The sequence below is a fragment of the Bufo bufo genome, chromosome 3 (assembly GCF_905171765.1).
Source record: "Bufo bufo chromosome 3, aBufBuf1.1, whole genome shotgun sequence".
Classification (NCBI taxonomy): Eukaryota; Metazoa; Chordata; class Amphibia; order Anura; family Bufonidae; genus Bufo; species Bufo bufo.
The window spans coordinates 644945516-644959970 of NC_053391.1; the positions used below are offsets into that span (position 1 = coordinate 644945516).

At 40.8% G+C, this 14455-nt stretch overlaps 1 protein-coding gene across 3 annotated transcripts in view; it reads left to right on the forward strand.

Annotated features, from left to right (window-relative positions):
- Positions 1–14455, forward strand: part of PSPC1 (paraspeckle component 1) — a 126089-nt gene that overhangs the window by 76681 nt on the left and 34953 nt on the right. The window contains exons 7-9 of one of the 3 annotated variants that reach the window (XM_040426239.1): positions 49–106; positions 2506–2702; positions 4784–5252. The exons of 1 other annotated variant lie outside the window; for it this stretch is intronic. In XM_040426239.1, the coding sequence (XP_040282173.1) occupies positions 49–106; positions 2506–2702; positions 4784–4969 (441 nt within the window). In that variant the 3' untranslated portion in view covers positions 4970–5252. Of the gene's footprint in view, positions 1–48; positions 107–2505; positions 2703–4783; positions 5253–14455 lie in introns of those variants that run through there. One more of the 3 variants, XR_005777762.1, reaches the window with a different exon arrangement.

The window sequence follows — 14455 nt, forward strand, 5'->3', positions numbered from 1 at the left end:
TAATTCCGTATTCTCTAGGTTGACTGCAAAAACTATGTTTATTTTCAGAGAGAACAGGATTTGAGGATGGGTGATATGGGCGTCCGAGGAGCAATAAATATGGGAGGTAGGGATTTTTACTGGAAACCCTTTTTTTTTTTTTTTTTTATCTCGTCCACACAGCCCATAATTTGACATTGATATTGTCGTGGGCCTTTTTTTTTTGTTTTACTTCAAATATTTTATACTTCATCCTGTTGTATGAGGGTTTTCATTTTTATTGTGTACTTAACATTAAATCAGTATATAAAATTATTACCCTACCATATTAATATTGAGGTTTTAACTTTGCTAGGTTGTAATGTTACAATATAATAACATTTGCAAAGACAATGTTACAATTTTTGCTTGATACTTTTGCGAGATGTACTGTTACAAAAATAAAATGGATAACTGTACGTGTGTTGTGTTGTATCTAAGGTTTTGATTGGAGTGGTTCCGGGCACTGAGACTCCAGTCAATGGCTAAAATGAGAGGTTAGAAGGGCTGTGATCCTCAGTAAAAAGTCTGAGGTTGTCTTAAAGAGAACCTTTCATGGTTCCAAATATTATAAACCAAGTTTCAGGATACGTAGAGCAAAGTGCAGGGATCTAATTGCACTTACTATTTTTTCTGGGCGCCGCTCCATTCGCCCACTGTGGCCCCCATTGTATTCTCCCGCCTGGTATGCTAATTTTAGCATCAGAGCAATGAGGAGGAGACTGAGTGTTTCTCCGTGGGCGCAGCCTCCTCTCTGGCCGTAGCGCTGTCCAATTGCAGTGTAGAGTGCCACAGCCAGAGAGAAGGAGATGCCCATGGAGAAAGACTCAGTCTCCTACTCGTTGCTCCGATGCTATTAGCATACCAGGGGGCCACAGCGAAAATACAATGGGGGCCTCAGCGGGCGAACGGAGCGGCGCCCAGAAAAAATAGTAAGTGCAATTAGATCCCTGCACTGTGCCCTACGTATCATGATGCTTAGTTTATAATGTTTGGACCCATGAAAGGTCCTCTTTAAGCAGTGAGGAGACGCATGCCTCGGCTGAGCTCTTGAACTTTTTATTTTGCTGTGTGGGTCTCGTACTCAAACCCCTGTTGATCAAAACCTTTGATATGTCACTATGACATTGCAAAATGTAGCTAAGTTTTATTTAGATGAGTAGATAATTACATGGGCGATTAAAGACAATCCCATTTAGTTATTTAAAGGCTATGAACACCTTCCGGGGGAATCTTTGTCATTACATTTTACTCATTTTGGACAAAAAAAATGTGTTTTTGTTTGTTTCCCCTCCCCCTAAGAGTTTAAATTTGTCTATGTGCATAGTATCTCAGTTTCATACAGAACTCTCTGGTTGCTGCTCTAAGGGCTCATTTTATAGATCTTATCTCTGAACTCCTGACAGCCCCATTACACTAACACATTAAAGATTATGGCTTAAGTGAGTGTTTATGAGCTATCAGGAGTTCAGAGATGAAGGCTGTAAATCTGCACACGACCGTGGTTCTGGTCCGCATCCGAGCCGCAGTTTTTGCAGCTCGGGTGCGGACCCATTCACTTCAAGGGGGCCGCAAAAGATGCAGACAGCACTCCATGTGCTGCCCACATCCATTGCTCCGTTCCGCAGCCCCTGCAAAAAAAAAATTGTCCTATTCTTGTCCGTTTTGCGGACAAGAATAGGCATTTCTACAATGGGCCGCCCGTTCCGTTCCGCAAATTGCGGAAGGCCACACGGGTGGCTTCCGTTTTTTTCCGGATCGCAAAAAAAGGACCGGTCGTGTGCATGAGGCCTAACCCTGTAGAACCTAAATACTGGGAGGTTTAATAAAGATCAAAATGAGTAAAATGTTTTCATTTAAAAAAATATTGCCCCCGAAGGTGTTCATAGCCTTTAAAACGGATGTTCCTTTATATTACCACAGTTAATTAACCAACGATAACTACTTAGTTCACGTAAACAATTCTACAAGTATTGAACAAGCTTTTTGAGAACAATCATTATTTTGCTCCGCACATTTACACTACACAATTATCGTTCAACGTGAATTATTGATAGAATTTTAGCGAATTATCTGCTCGTCTCGATGCGCCTTTACTCTTTGACTAGCATTGAGTAAGTAAACCAGGAAATATCGTTACCTTACATTTAACTTGTGGTTATAATTCCTTGTATTGTGTATCTTTACGTTTTCAGTCATTTAAAATCCCTCCTATCGTTTCTGGTCTTGGAATAAGGAGCACCCATTTTGCAATGTAATGAACTTAATTGTTTGACTGAACCTATTTAGTCTGTTCTTCAAGAGAAGCTTGAAGTGAAAGTTTAGAAATATCAATCACTTTTGCAAAGAACAATTTGTAGCCTGTTTCCTTGTCTATTTTCTAAATGGCCTCTAGTTTATCTAAATATTAACTCTTTAGAAATAATTCAATATTCAATGGGTACAGCAGATAAAAGAACCATTCTAAGTAAAGATTGTTTTACATAGATACCTATAGCCCAGCTCCTGCTGTTAACCAAGGTCCTCCTCCACCACCACCACCTCCTCCTCCTCCTTCAATGATGGGGATGAATATCAACAACCGGGCAACTGTCTCAAGCCCTTCAATGGGTCCTGGTGCTACAATGGGCTCTGAAGGAGCTGCAAGCATTGGAGCGGCAATGATGCCAGATAATGGAGCAGTGGTAATGTATTAGTAGTTTTTCCTTATCAAAACGTGATTGTGATTGAAATAGGGAATCCAGTTAGCCTACTTTTGATTCCACTATTTAGCCACTTGCACTCTTATACCAACCCCCCTTCACCTCGCAGTGATGGATAGCCATAATGTAGATCTATATTTTGTATATATTTGGTATACAGTACAAATTCTCATTTTTGTTCATATTATGTCTTTAAAAAAAAGTATCAATTTTTATAAATGTTTAGTATGTAATTAGAAAATAATTTTAGCCTTTTTCGTGTGATCATAGTCTTTGCTCACATTTTGTAAAATTAAAAATTTTGTTTCATTTACTATTTAAGGAAAATATTATTTTCGCCGTTAACATGACCTATCCGGTAACTCTCTAAATAGGAGTTAAGGATTGTAATTTCCGCACATTTTAGACCATTTGTTGAAAGTACCGTATTTTTTACCCTATAAGATGCAATAGGTTTTACAGGAGTACAATAAGAAAAAATAATTCATTAGATCTCAGATCAGGCCAGTAATCAGACCTCATCTAACAGCCCCAATTAGACCCCCAATGTTAACAAGCCCCCCTAATCAGACCTCATATCAGACCCCCAGTGTTAATAAGACCCCAGTAAGACCTCAGATAAGCCCTCCAGTGCCATATATGGTGCCCCCAGTGCCACAGAGCAAATAAAATTAAAAAAAAAACACTTACCTCTCCTGCTCCTAGATGCCGCCGCTACTCACCTGCAGCGCGCTTGGTTTTCCTCCTCCTCTGTCTGCTGTGCTGTGACCCGGCGCGCACAGCGTGAGGTCAGAGCGCCATCACGCTGTGAGCAGCCTGCACAGTTGACAGCGGAGGACCAGGAAGCGGTGAGTACAGAGCCTTCACCGCTTCCTGGTCCTCCTGTACTAATGAGCGCTTCCATAATGGAAGCACTTCATTAGTATTCGCAGTGGCATTTTCCCCCCACTTTTGAGGTTAAAAAAATTACTTATAAGGTGAAAAATACGGTATTCCAATTCTCAATTTAATATTTTTACGAAATTTATTAAATTCAGGAATTAAGAGTTTAGATTTTAGAACCTATCCTAAATATTACACTCTTGATAAAAAAACATTTTACTGCCTTTTCCAAATATATTTAAGAACCTTGCATACCAAAGTGTTAACGGTTATTTTATTAGGACGTATCAAAATGACTATTATAAAGAGATTTTGTGATTCATACTTGTAAACGTCATATAAACTTTGTTTTTTATTTTTTGTACTTGGTAAATTAGTGAAATGTTTTACATGCACTTGAGCATGTGAACGTTGACATTTATTTCCTTTGAATACTTGTTTGGATGTTCGAGGTGTCTTGAAACAAATCTTATACTTGTAAAAAGCTCCGTTCTTTAACTAAATCATATAGTAACCTTAAAACAACTTTTTTTTCCATTCGTCACTATTGCAAAAGAGATTCTTTGCATAAAGTGATGTTTTGATTTATTTATGTAGTTTTTTTTAACAAAATTACTTTTGGCCACATGCCTAAATACCTGTAGTAGTAAATTGAATTAAGGTTTGTAGGATTATCCTTTTGACTTGAGCAAAGAATATAATCCACTTTGATTTTTATTTTATTTTTTTCTTTAGTTGTGAGGCTATGTCTATCTTCCTTACGATATTCCGGTAATCTGGGCTCCGCCAGGGGCCACCGAATCCCATTCATTATAATGGGTTCTGTCGGTTTTCTGGCATGAATGCCGCTTTCTACCAGAAAATTAAATCTGCGTGCAGAAACCCAGCCTTAATGCTGAAAACCACAAGTATGTGTTCCTCTGCCGGATGAGACTACCGTAATACCGATGTGTACTTAGCCTAGTTAATGACACTTGATTTTTATTTTATTTTCTTTTTTTTTTATATTTATATATTTATATTACATGTGATAGTTACTAATTTAGTTGCTCCTTTCTTCCCTCTATGTTCGACTCTCCTGGACTGTCTTCTGAACGTCATGACTGCACTTTGTGAATATATCCAATAATAATGACATATGTTAACCTATTGGGACTGCACATTGAACGAATGCATTATAGCGCAATGATAGATTCTCACAGCCACCTCCATCCCAAATGGGATCTCCCATGGTTAACAGAGCAGGAACTGAAGCTGCTCAGCCAGCAATGGGTGGTGTAAATGCAGTTGGTGGTGGACCTGGTGGCTATGGTAGAGGAAACCAAGGGGGAAACTTTGATGCATCTAACAAACGTCGCCGTTATTAGTACTTCACTCCATACCGTGTAGAACCTTTTTAGTAGATGAATTCCGGTGGAATGCCTTTTTGTTTTATTTTTCTTTATTTTTTTTGAACCTATTGTTTTGTCTTAACTCTAGGATTTGTAGAAAGTTTTGTTATGTAACTCCTACATATTGTGTTTTTGATCTTACCAAGATTTATCATGCCTTATTGTGAAAGTTAAATGTTACTGTGATTTACTCGAATTGTAATAGTGTTGTAAAACTTGCACCGTAAGCGATCGCAATAAAGGCAAAACCTCCTTTGAATTGTTTAATAAAGCAATTTAAAAGGTAGAATCTCAGTGTCTAGATTAATACATGATCCTGTATTTCCCTTATGAACACCCTATATTTCCACCGCCTATTTCCTTCCTCTAAATTGAGGAGTTCTGTACAGTATAACATGAGTGATAAAGGCTGACGTTTTGAATGGGGTTTTACTATTGATGGCCTATCCACAGGATGGGCAATATCTCATCTGCGGGGTTCCAAACCCTGAACCCCCTCCTATCAGCTGTGTTAGAGTAGCTCAGGAGCTCCATCATTGTGTAGTGGACGGAGCCATTTACCGCCGTGCCGCTCCAATTGAAATCCAACCCTGACCTCTGTCCCCAGGGTTACTCTGAAGCAGCTGACCGTCAGGGTATCGGGCCACCGCCTATCAGATATTGGTGGCCTATCTTGAGGATAGGCAATCCATAGTGAAACTCTGGAATACCCTTTTAAAGGTATTCTCTTTATTGATTTCTCATTTTGAATGGTAACTTATTAAACATTTGGGAAGCTGCTCTTGTGACTGGCCCAGGCACTGCATGCTGCAGTACAAATACAGATATGCATCCTTTGCCATTTTCATTTTTGCAGCTCTTTTGACCAGTGTGAAACGGTGCTTTTCTGCTGCATAGTTTGGCGCATCTCACACCACCTGCATGCCGTCCAACCGAGTGTAATATAATGTGGGTGTAACGGAGGCAGTGCATGCTAATTGTCATGCCTTTTGAAGCACAGTTAATTATCAAGTTGACTGACCATTTCAGGTTGCCATGGTTAATATTAGCATAATATTCCTGTTTTGTATTTAGCAATGTTCACCTTTGCCAGCAATTTGTTATCCAGTGCATCTAAAACATTAAGCAATCTTGTAGCTGGTCTTCAAGGGGATCTGCCATCACCTGATTATAGCCCCTAAACCACCACCAGTAGCTTTAGACAGAATGGTAATAGATTTCTAAGGCTGCTGGATCTCTGAGAATTCCGCCATTGCCAGAGGTTTGTCACTTACAATGCGGACCGACTGAGATCCACCCGCATTCTGGCATATATGCTGAGTTTTCCATCGGCTGACTCTCTGCATGTTTGCCAGAATACAGCCAGATCTCCATTGGTCCCCATTATGAGTGTGTGGTTGGACGGAGCATTACAAACCTCCAGAATGCAGAGAGATCAGGCAAGGCTGTTCACTGCTGGATCGCCGCTGCTTGTGTTCAACTAAGGCTACATGCACACGTATCTGCCAGTTTTTTTGGCAGATAGGATGCGGACCCATTCATTTCAATGGGTCCGCAAAAAAAGCGGACAGCACACAGTGCATGTCCTATTCTTGTCCGTTTTAGGCATTGTTACAATGGATCTGCAAAAAAAATAAAAAAATGGATTGCATACGGATGTCATCCATTATTTATTTTTGGTGGATTTGCGGACCGCAAAAAACAGACAGTCATGTGCATGTAGCCTAAGGGTACTTTAACACTTGGGTTAAACTTTTCCGGTATTGAGTTCCGTCCTAGGGGCTCAATACCGGAAAAAAACTGATCCTTTTATCCTAATGCATTCTGAATGGAGAGTAATCCGTTCAGGATGTCTTCAGTTCAGTCTTTTTTACTTTTCAGGACGGAGATAATACTGCAGCATGCTGCGGTTTTATCTCCGTCCAAAATTCCGGAATGCCTGATCCGGCATTATTTCCCATTGAAATGCATTAATTCCAGATCTGGCCCCAAGTGCTCTGGAAAAATGGATCCGGTTTTGCGGTTGACAACCGGAGAGACGGATCTGGTATTGCAATGCATTTGTGAGACTGATCCAGATCAGTCTACAAATGGTATCCGTTTGCATACAGATTTCTGGATTCGGCAGGCCTGCCGGAATCCAGCAATGCAAGTGTGAAAGTACCCTAAGCCTAAGGCTACTTTTCACACTAGTGTTTCTATTTTCAGTTATTGAGATCCGTCATGGGGTCTTAATACCGGAAAAAACGCTTCTGTTTTGTCCCCATTCATCGTCAATGGGGACAAAACGTAACTGAACAGAACGGAGTGCTCCAAAATGTGTTCCGTTTGGTTGCGTTCCCATACCGGAGAGCATGCTGCGGTTTGCTTTCCGTCCTGGTATGTGGAGCAAGACTGATTCGTCATGACCCACAATGCAAGTCAACGGGGACGGAACTTTCTTGTTTTCTCTGACACTATAGAAAACTGATCCGTTCTCCATTGACTTACAATGGAGTTCATGACGGATCCGTTTTGGCAATGTAAAAGATAATACAACCGGATCCGTTCATAACAGATGCAGGCGGTTGTATTATCAGTAACGGAAGCGTTTTTGCTGAACCCTGCCGGATCCAGCAAAAACGCTAGTGTGAAGGTAGCCTTAAGATCAAGTAAATATCCCCATATGCATCAGCTAGCATCAATTTTCACTAAAAATAACTGATCAGTCTTTTTTTGATTATCAGTTTTATGATCAGTTTGTCACTTTCGTTAGTTATCTTTGACAGGAGAGAAAGTAGTTTTTGCAGGACATTTTCTAACAGATCTGACGGAACTGATGCAAACTGATCATAACTGATGCTCAAAAGACTGATCTGTTATTTTTGTGCAAACTGATGCTGAGCACGAGTGATGCTCATGATAACTGATCATTTTATTTTGGTTTTTTTTAATGCGGGGGGGGGGGGGGGGGGGTGTTCCTTTTCTCTTGACAAATCAGAAGAAAGGAAAACAAAATGTTAATGTGAACTTGGCCTTAAGATATCACCTCAATGACACATGTAGCATAAAGGAAAATATAGTTGGACTTGCTACCTCTATGTGAAGGGCTATGTTGGTGGTCCCAGTTTCCTTAGGAATCATACAGTCCTGGCTTGATTGACGTCCTACAGACATGAATACGTCATTACAAGCTAGCTTCAGCAGCCTTTTGTTGAAGATGCACATTGCTCAGCTGAAGCCAAAGTCGGTACATGCTGCTTCTCTGTGGATGCCGCCAATGTGGGGTGGGTAACAGGCTACACGTGTCCTGTGTTATCTGATCAGTCATATTCTTTCCTCTGTTACTCTACCAAATAAGTTACCGAAATAGGTGGTTAATGGCAGGATCAGACTGCACCATGTTTGTAGTCTGTTGCCAGGTGACGCATATGTCTGCATAAGCCTATATGCACACAAACGTTTGTGTTTTGTGGTCCGCAAATTGTGGATCCGCAAAAAAAAAGGATGACGTTCGTATGGCTTTTTTTTTTTTCTTTGGGGATCCATTGTTACAATGCCTATCCTAAAGAATAAAACATGTTCTATTTTTTTGGCGGGGCTATGGAGCAGAGCAACAGAAGCGGATAGCACACGGAGTGCTGTCCGCATCTCTTGCGGCCCCATTGAAGTGAACCAAACCCCGTTCGTGTGCATGTATTTTAAGGCTGAGTTCACATTAATTTTGATTCTGCAGCTGATTTATATGCGGACCCATTCACTCCTATGGGGCCCCAAAAGATGCGAACTGCTCTCATTGTGCTGTCCGCATCTTTTCTTCCGTTCCCCTGCCCCGCAAAACAAACAAAACAAGTCCTATACTACTTGGCGGTGAAAATCGTGACGTGGCCCCATTGAAGTCTATGGGTCTGCAAAAATGCGGAATGCAATCAGTTTTATTTTTATTTTATTTTTTTTTGTTTCGTTTTTTGGACATGCTGAACTGACCGCAAAAAAAAACCGGATTCGTATAAATCCAGACTATCACAATGTGTTTAATTCAGGCCATTTGCAAATTTGTTCCAAAAGCTTTTTAGACTTCCAGCGCTATCGCAAATATGTAAATATATGTATATTATGTCCTCAGTCTGTTTTTCGTCTGTGTAGATTACCATTCATTTTAATAGACTTAAGAATGCAATCCTCAGGACTCGGCTTTGCCTCTTGTGACATCTGCGTTGAAGCTCTCCGGCTGGCTGTTCCAGCAGAGAACTCTCTAGATATTCGGCACAGCCAGATGTCACTGCGTTCCCACCAGCCCCCATTGACTATAATGAGATCTGGCTGCTACTCTGCAAATGTTAAGAAGGTCATATGCCTTAAAAAAGTAAAATAAAAACAAAAGTACTATACGGCTTTGATCTTGCCGTTGGCCATGGAGAAGTTTGTGTAAAGTTACCTCTTTGGTACGTCTATCCACCGAGAAAATTACAAGAGTTTTGGAGGTTTTTAATAATCCAGATTTCATGGTTTTCTCCTGTCTGATATTTGTGTATCTGCTCTGAAAAGCACTATAAAATCCTTCTTTTATTTATTTTTTTAGAATGCAGTTATTTCCCCCTTATTCACATTAAATTTAGAAATGCTCTTATCTTATATACAATTGAGGCAGGCAGTCATTCTATACTGTGAAGCATTATCATAACCTCATGCTCTGGTGGTGTGTTTTAAAGTTTTGCAAAATTTACTAAGGTATTTGCAGAAGTTCCCTTCTTTTTGGTTTAAAATAAAAGGTCATTTTTCTCCTCACTACATATTAGAGAGAAATGTTTGTCTAATTAAACTGAAATTGAATCAGTTGAATAGTTAACTGTGAATAGTTTGCTTCCAATTTAATAACTAGTCAAAGTTTCAGTGTAAGGCCTCATGCACACGACCTGTGTCCAAACCGCGTATCGGCAAAATAAAGATGCATTCTATGTAGATTAAGCAATTTTCTTAGTCCCATCAGTAGAAATGCCTTTTCTTGTCTGCAAGAACGGCCATCTGGATACAAGACAGCACATGAATGACATCCGTGTGCAGCCCACTTTTTTTGCGGACCCGTAGAAATGAATGGGTCCATGAGCAATCTGTCGAAAATGCGGATCTGAAGCGGACCTACGGTCGTGTGCATGAGACCTAAAGCTGGCACTCTACTAGACAATGCTATTTTACTGGTGCAGTGTCCTCTGCCCATTATGGGTTTGAGTGCTATTAGTATTTAATCTTAGCCTGGCATGAAACTCCTGTGCTATACCTTTTAACTTCTTACATGGCATTACTCGTTTGGTTGACATGCAATAGAATCGGCCAGCAGCCTGCGAACCATGTGCAAGGGGTTAGAAAGCCACATGGGAACACTGGTGTTAACCTAAAATGTTCTAAGGTGATTCTATATGGTAACTTCACACATTGCAAACAAGCATTTTGTCAATATAAATGGTACATTTAAAGGGAACCTGTCACCGGGATTTTGTGTATAGAGCTGAGGACATGGGTTGCTAGATGGCCGCTAGCACATCCGCAATACCCAGTCCCCATAGCTCTGTGTGCTTTTATTATGTAAAAAAACCTGATTTGATACATATGCAAATTAACCTGAGATGAGTCCTGTCCCTGGTTATCTCACATACAGGACTCTTCTCAGGTTAATTTGCATATGTATCAAATCAGTTTTTTTTTTTACACAATAAAAGCACACAGAGCTATGGGGACTGGGTATTGCGGATGTGCTAGCGGCCATCTAGCAACCCATGTCCTCAGCTCTATACACAAAATCCCGGTGACAGGTTCCCTTTAATTCTCATATTTGGGGCATCTCAGTGGTTGACCCTGCACCAGTCAGACATTAATGCTGTATCTTAGTGATATTCCAGCAATTGGTAGTAGTAAACCCCACTACAGTTTTATTTGTGGGGGATTAAAGAGGTATTCCTGTTTGATGTTATCCCCTATCCACAGAATAGAGAATGTGGGGGGGCGCATACGTGCGGCTGCTCCATTGATTTATATGGGAGTTCCAATATAGTCAAGTACAGCACTCAGTTATCTCCAGAACTCCCACAGAAATGAATGGAGCAGCCATGTGCATGCACAAGGGGGGCTGCCGGGGTATGGGGCCTCCGTACCCATGATCGGTAGGACGTCCAGCGATCTAATAGTTATTCCCTATCCTGTGTATAAGGGATAACCCCAGACAGCTGGAATACCCAGGTAAATTACAGGGCTGTGATTCTTTTGGTCTTTAAGATCTACGTTCATACTTTTTCTCTAGCCACAGCAGTGTTAGATCAAAGCAAAACAAATGTGCAATCACTTTCAAGACCACTAAATTAGTTGTCCATTTTTTTTAACCCCCACACCTCATTGCAATTGAACTGCAACACAAGTAACATTAAAGAAAAACTTACAGCCCCTGTAATGTAATCTCCAGGCAGCAGGTTATAGAGCAGGAGGAGCAGAGCAGATTGATATATAGTTTTGTGGGAAAAGATTCAGTAAAATGTGTAATATATACAGTATATCTCTGTTTTCTGATTTGTTTGTTCATCGGGGATATATTGTCAGTGACTGACAGCTATCTATGTATACACACACTTACACAGAGAATGCTTTCAATCACTGATAACGCCTCCCCCGTGTACTAGAAAGAGGGGAGATTTGAATGTATAAATTACAATTGTTGCTGAATCCAACAAAACTCTATCAATCTGCTCGGCTCCTCCTGCGCTAGAACATGCGGTCTGCAGATTGTACTGGATTTTGTGGTGACAGGTCGTCTTCAACTAACATGGTTCCATATTACAGCACTGTGCAACAAGGCTGTAATATGGCTTTATGCATGAGGTTTTGTTGCCAAAGAAAAATGCTTGGATTTAAGACATCTGTCAGCAGATTTGTACCTATGACACTGGCTGACCTGTTACATGTGCGCTTGGCAGCTGAAGACATCTGTGTTGGTCCCATGTTCATAAGTGCCCGCAATGCTGAGAAACATGATGTTTTTCTATATGCAACGGGGGGGCGTTGCCATTACATCAAGAGGCTCTGCTCTCTCTACAACTGTTGCGCCCTTTCCACTTTGACAGTGTCAGGTGTGATAACATTTACACTGCCTGGCCCTGTCATTCAAAGTGGAGAGGGCGTGGCAATTGCAGAGAGAGCGGAGCCTCTAGGTGTAATGGTAACGCCCCCGTTGCTCCTAGAGGCTTATCTGCATATAGAAAAACATCATTTTTCTCAGCAATGAGGCCACATATGAACATGGGACCAACACAGATGTCTTCAGCTGCCAAGTGCACATGTAACAGGTCAGCCAGTGTCATAGGTACAAAACTGCTGGCAGATGCCCTTTAATGGCACCGGATAGCAGTTTGACACATTTACATTTTCTATTTATTGATTTCCAAGATAAATAAATAAAATTGATGTTTAATGCTGTTGAAACTATTGTCCAACTTTTTTAAACTAGAGGGGTAAAAAAAAGCAAAAAAGAGCATCCTCACCTTGGCGATCCCCCTGCCACTCCCATCCTGAAGTCGCCCCTGGATCCCCCGCTGCACTGCTTCATGTGCGGTGAATGTCTGCTCAGCCAATCACTGCCTGAAACTGGTCACTGCAGGCAGTCATTGGCTGAGCAGGTGTATCCTGCATGTCCAGAGGGACCAGAGAGAAGCTGGAGGGCCCAGGCAGTGTTGGAATGGGAGCGCAATGGTGTTTGTTTATTTTTTGTTTTTTTTCCCCATTTTGAGCTGGTTTGAAAAATCTATTTTATTTGCTGCATAAGCCCTTTTAAAGGGGTATTGTTTTTAAAGCGATATGTTCGCTTCTGAGCGCCATTTATAATCTACATGTGATAACGTTTGTAAAGACTTGGTGATCTTCCTCACAGATGGAAAAGCTTGACATACAGACCGTTAACAGCTTGACTTAAAATGAAGCACTACATCTTTTGGTACATCATATTACTGTGCAGTGAAAATTTCAAATGCTTACATGTCATTGGAACAAGCTTCGTCCAGTCATTGAACCTGCAGCGAATGCTGCGAAATTCCTGCTCTGAAGTCTGCAAAATAGTAAATGCAGCACTGAACTATATGATACATACTATGATTAGCTTATCATCTATCTAGAATTAGATTTTGAAAGGTTGTAGAAAAAAAAAGTATAGTTCTCGTAGGATGCTTGGGGATGCTCATTGTATGTTTAGTAATGAATCTGTCAAATGTGTCCATCCATACAACTGGCCGTTATATGTAAATACAAAGATTCTTGTAATGAATTTATGTAGGATTATAGGGAACGGACAGACGTTTCTTCTTTCCAATAAGGTTAGTAAAAATATATACGGAAATGTTAATGCTGCTGACAAGCAAACAGCAGGCTGTACAACTGTTATGGCGGCTTCAGACCAGCGTTTTACAGGCTAATTTATGTGCTCATATTCCAGACAGGTGTCCCAGTCCATCTGCGGGTCCAGTGATCCGAACTCCCAGCATCATAGACCCCATGATTTGGCTTGGACACTCATTCATGATACAGGCTCATAAATGCACCCATAGTACGCTCGTCTGAAACTGGCTGTAACTGAAGGTCCATATATTCTTTGGTGTTTTTTTTTTTTTTGGTAGATTTGTTTTTCTTTTTAATTATATAATTCTTTGAAAAGTAAGATTTTTGTGTTTGAGGGTACTTTCACACTAGCGTTATTCTTTTCCGGTATTGAAATCCGGTAAAGGGTCTCAATACCGGAAAAAACCTTATCAGTCTTGTCCTAATGCATTCTGAATGGAAAGCAATCCGTTCAGTATGCATCAGGATGTCTTCCGTTCCGTCCCTTGTACGGTATTTGACCAAACAAAATACCGCAGCTTGCTGAAGTTTTTTTTTATTTTTTTTTGGCCCAAATCCCAGAACAATACCGCACTTGCCGGATCCAGCGTTAATTTCCATAGAGATTGTATTATTGCCGGATCTGGTACCAAGTGTTCCGTAAATTGCCGCGTTGCCTGATCCTGTTTTCCGGTCTGCGCATGCGCAGGGACATAGGAGGTGCTATTTTTGCTTTTGGTCTTTGAAAAAAATTAAATACCCGATCAGTTATTCTGGATGAGAATAACCCCTGATCCCTCTAACGGATCCGGAAAAAAACATATTTCCGTTTGCATACAGTTTGCCGGAACTGCCTGCCGGTTCTGAACAACGCTAGTGTGAAAGGTACCCTAATACACAATACATGGATTTATTTTCATGATACCTAAAGATGTTGCCTAACAAACTGAATTTTTTATATACATCGTACGTTTTCTACAGTCCAGCTTCATCTCCTACGGATCAGACAGGTTTTTAGATCTCATCCTTCTTAGTATTCCCTTGTGGTTTTTTGCTAAACCCCAGGAAAGCCTCAGCAGAGCATCACATCAGCAGCAGCAGCGATCAAGACCGAGCTATGGTGTACAGCAC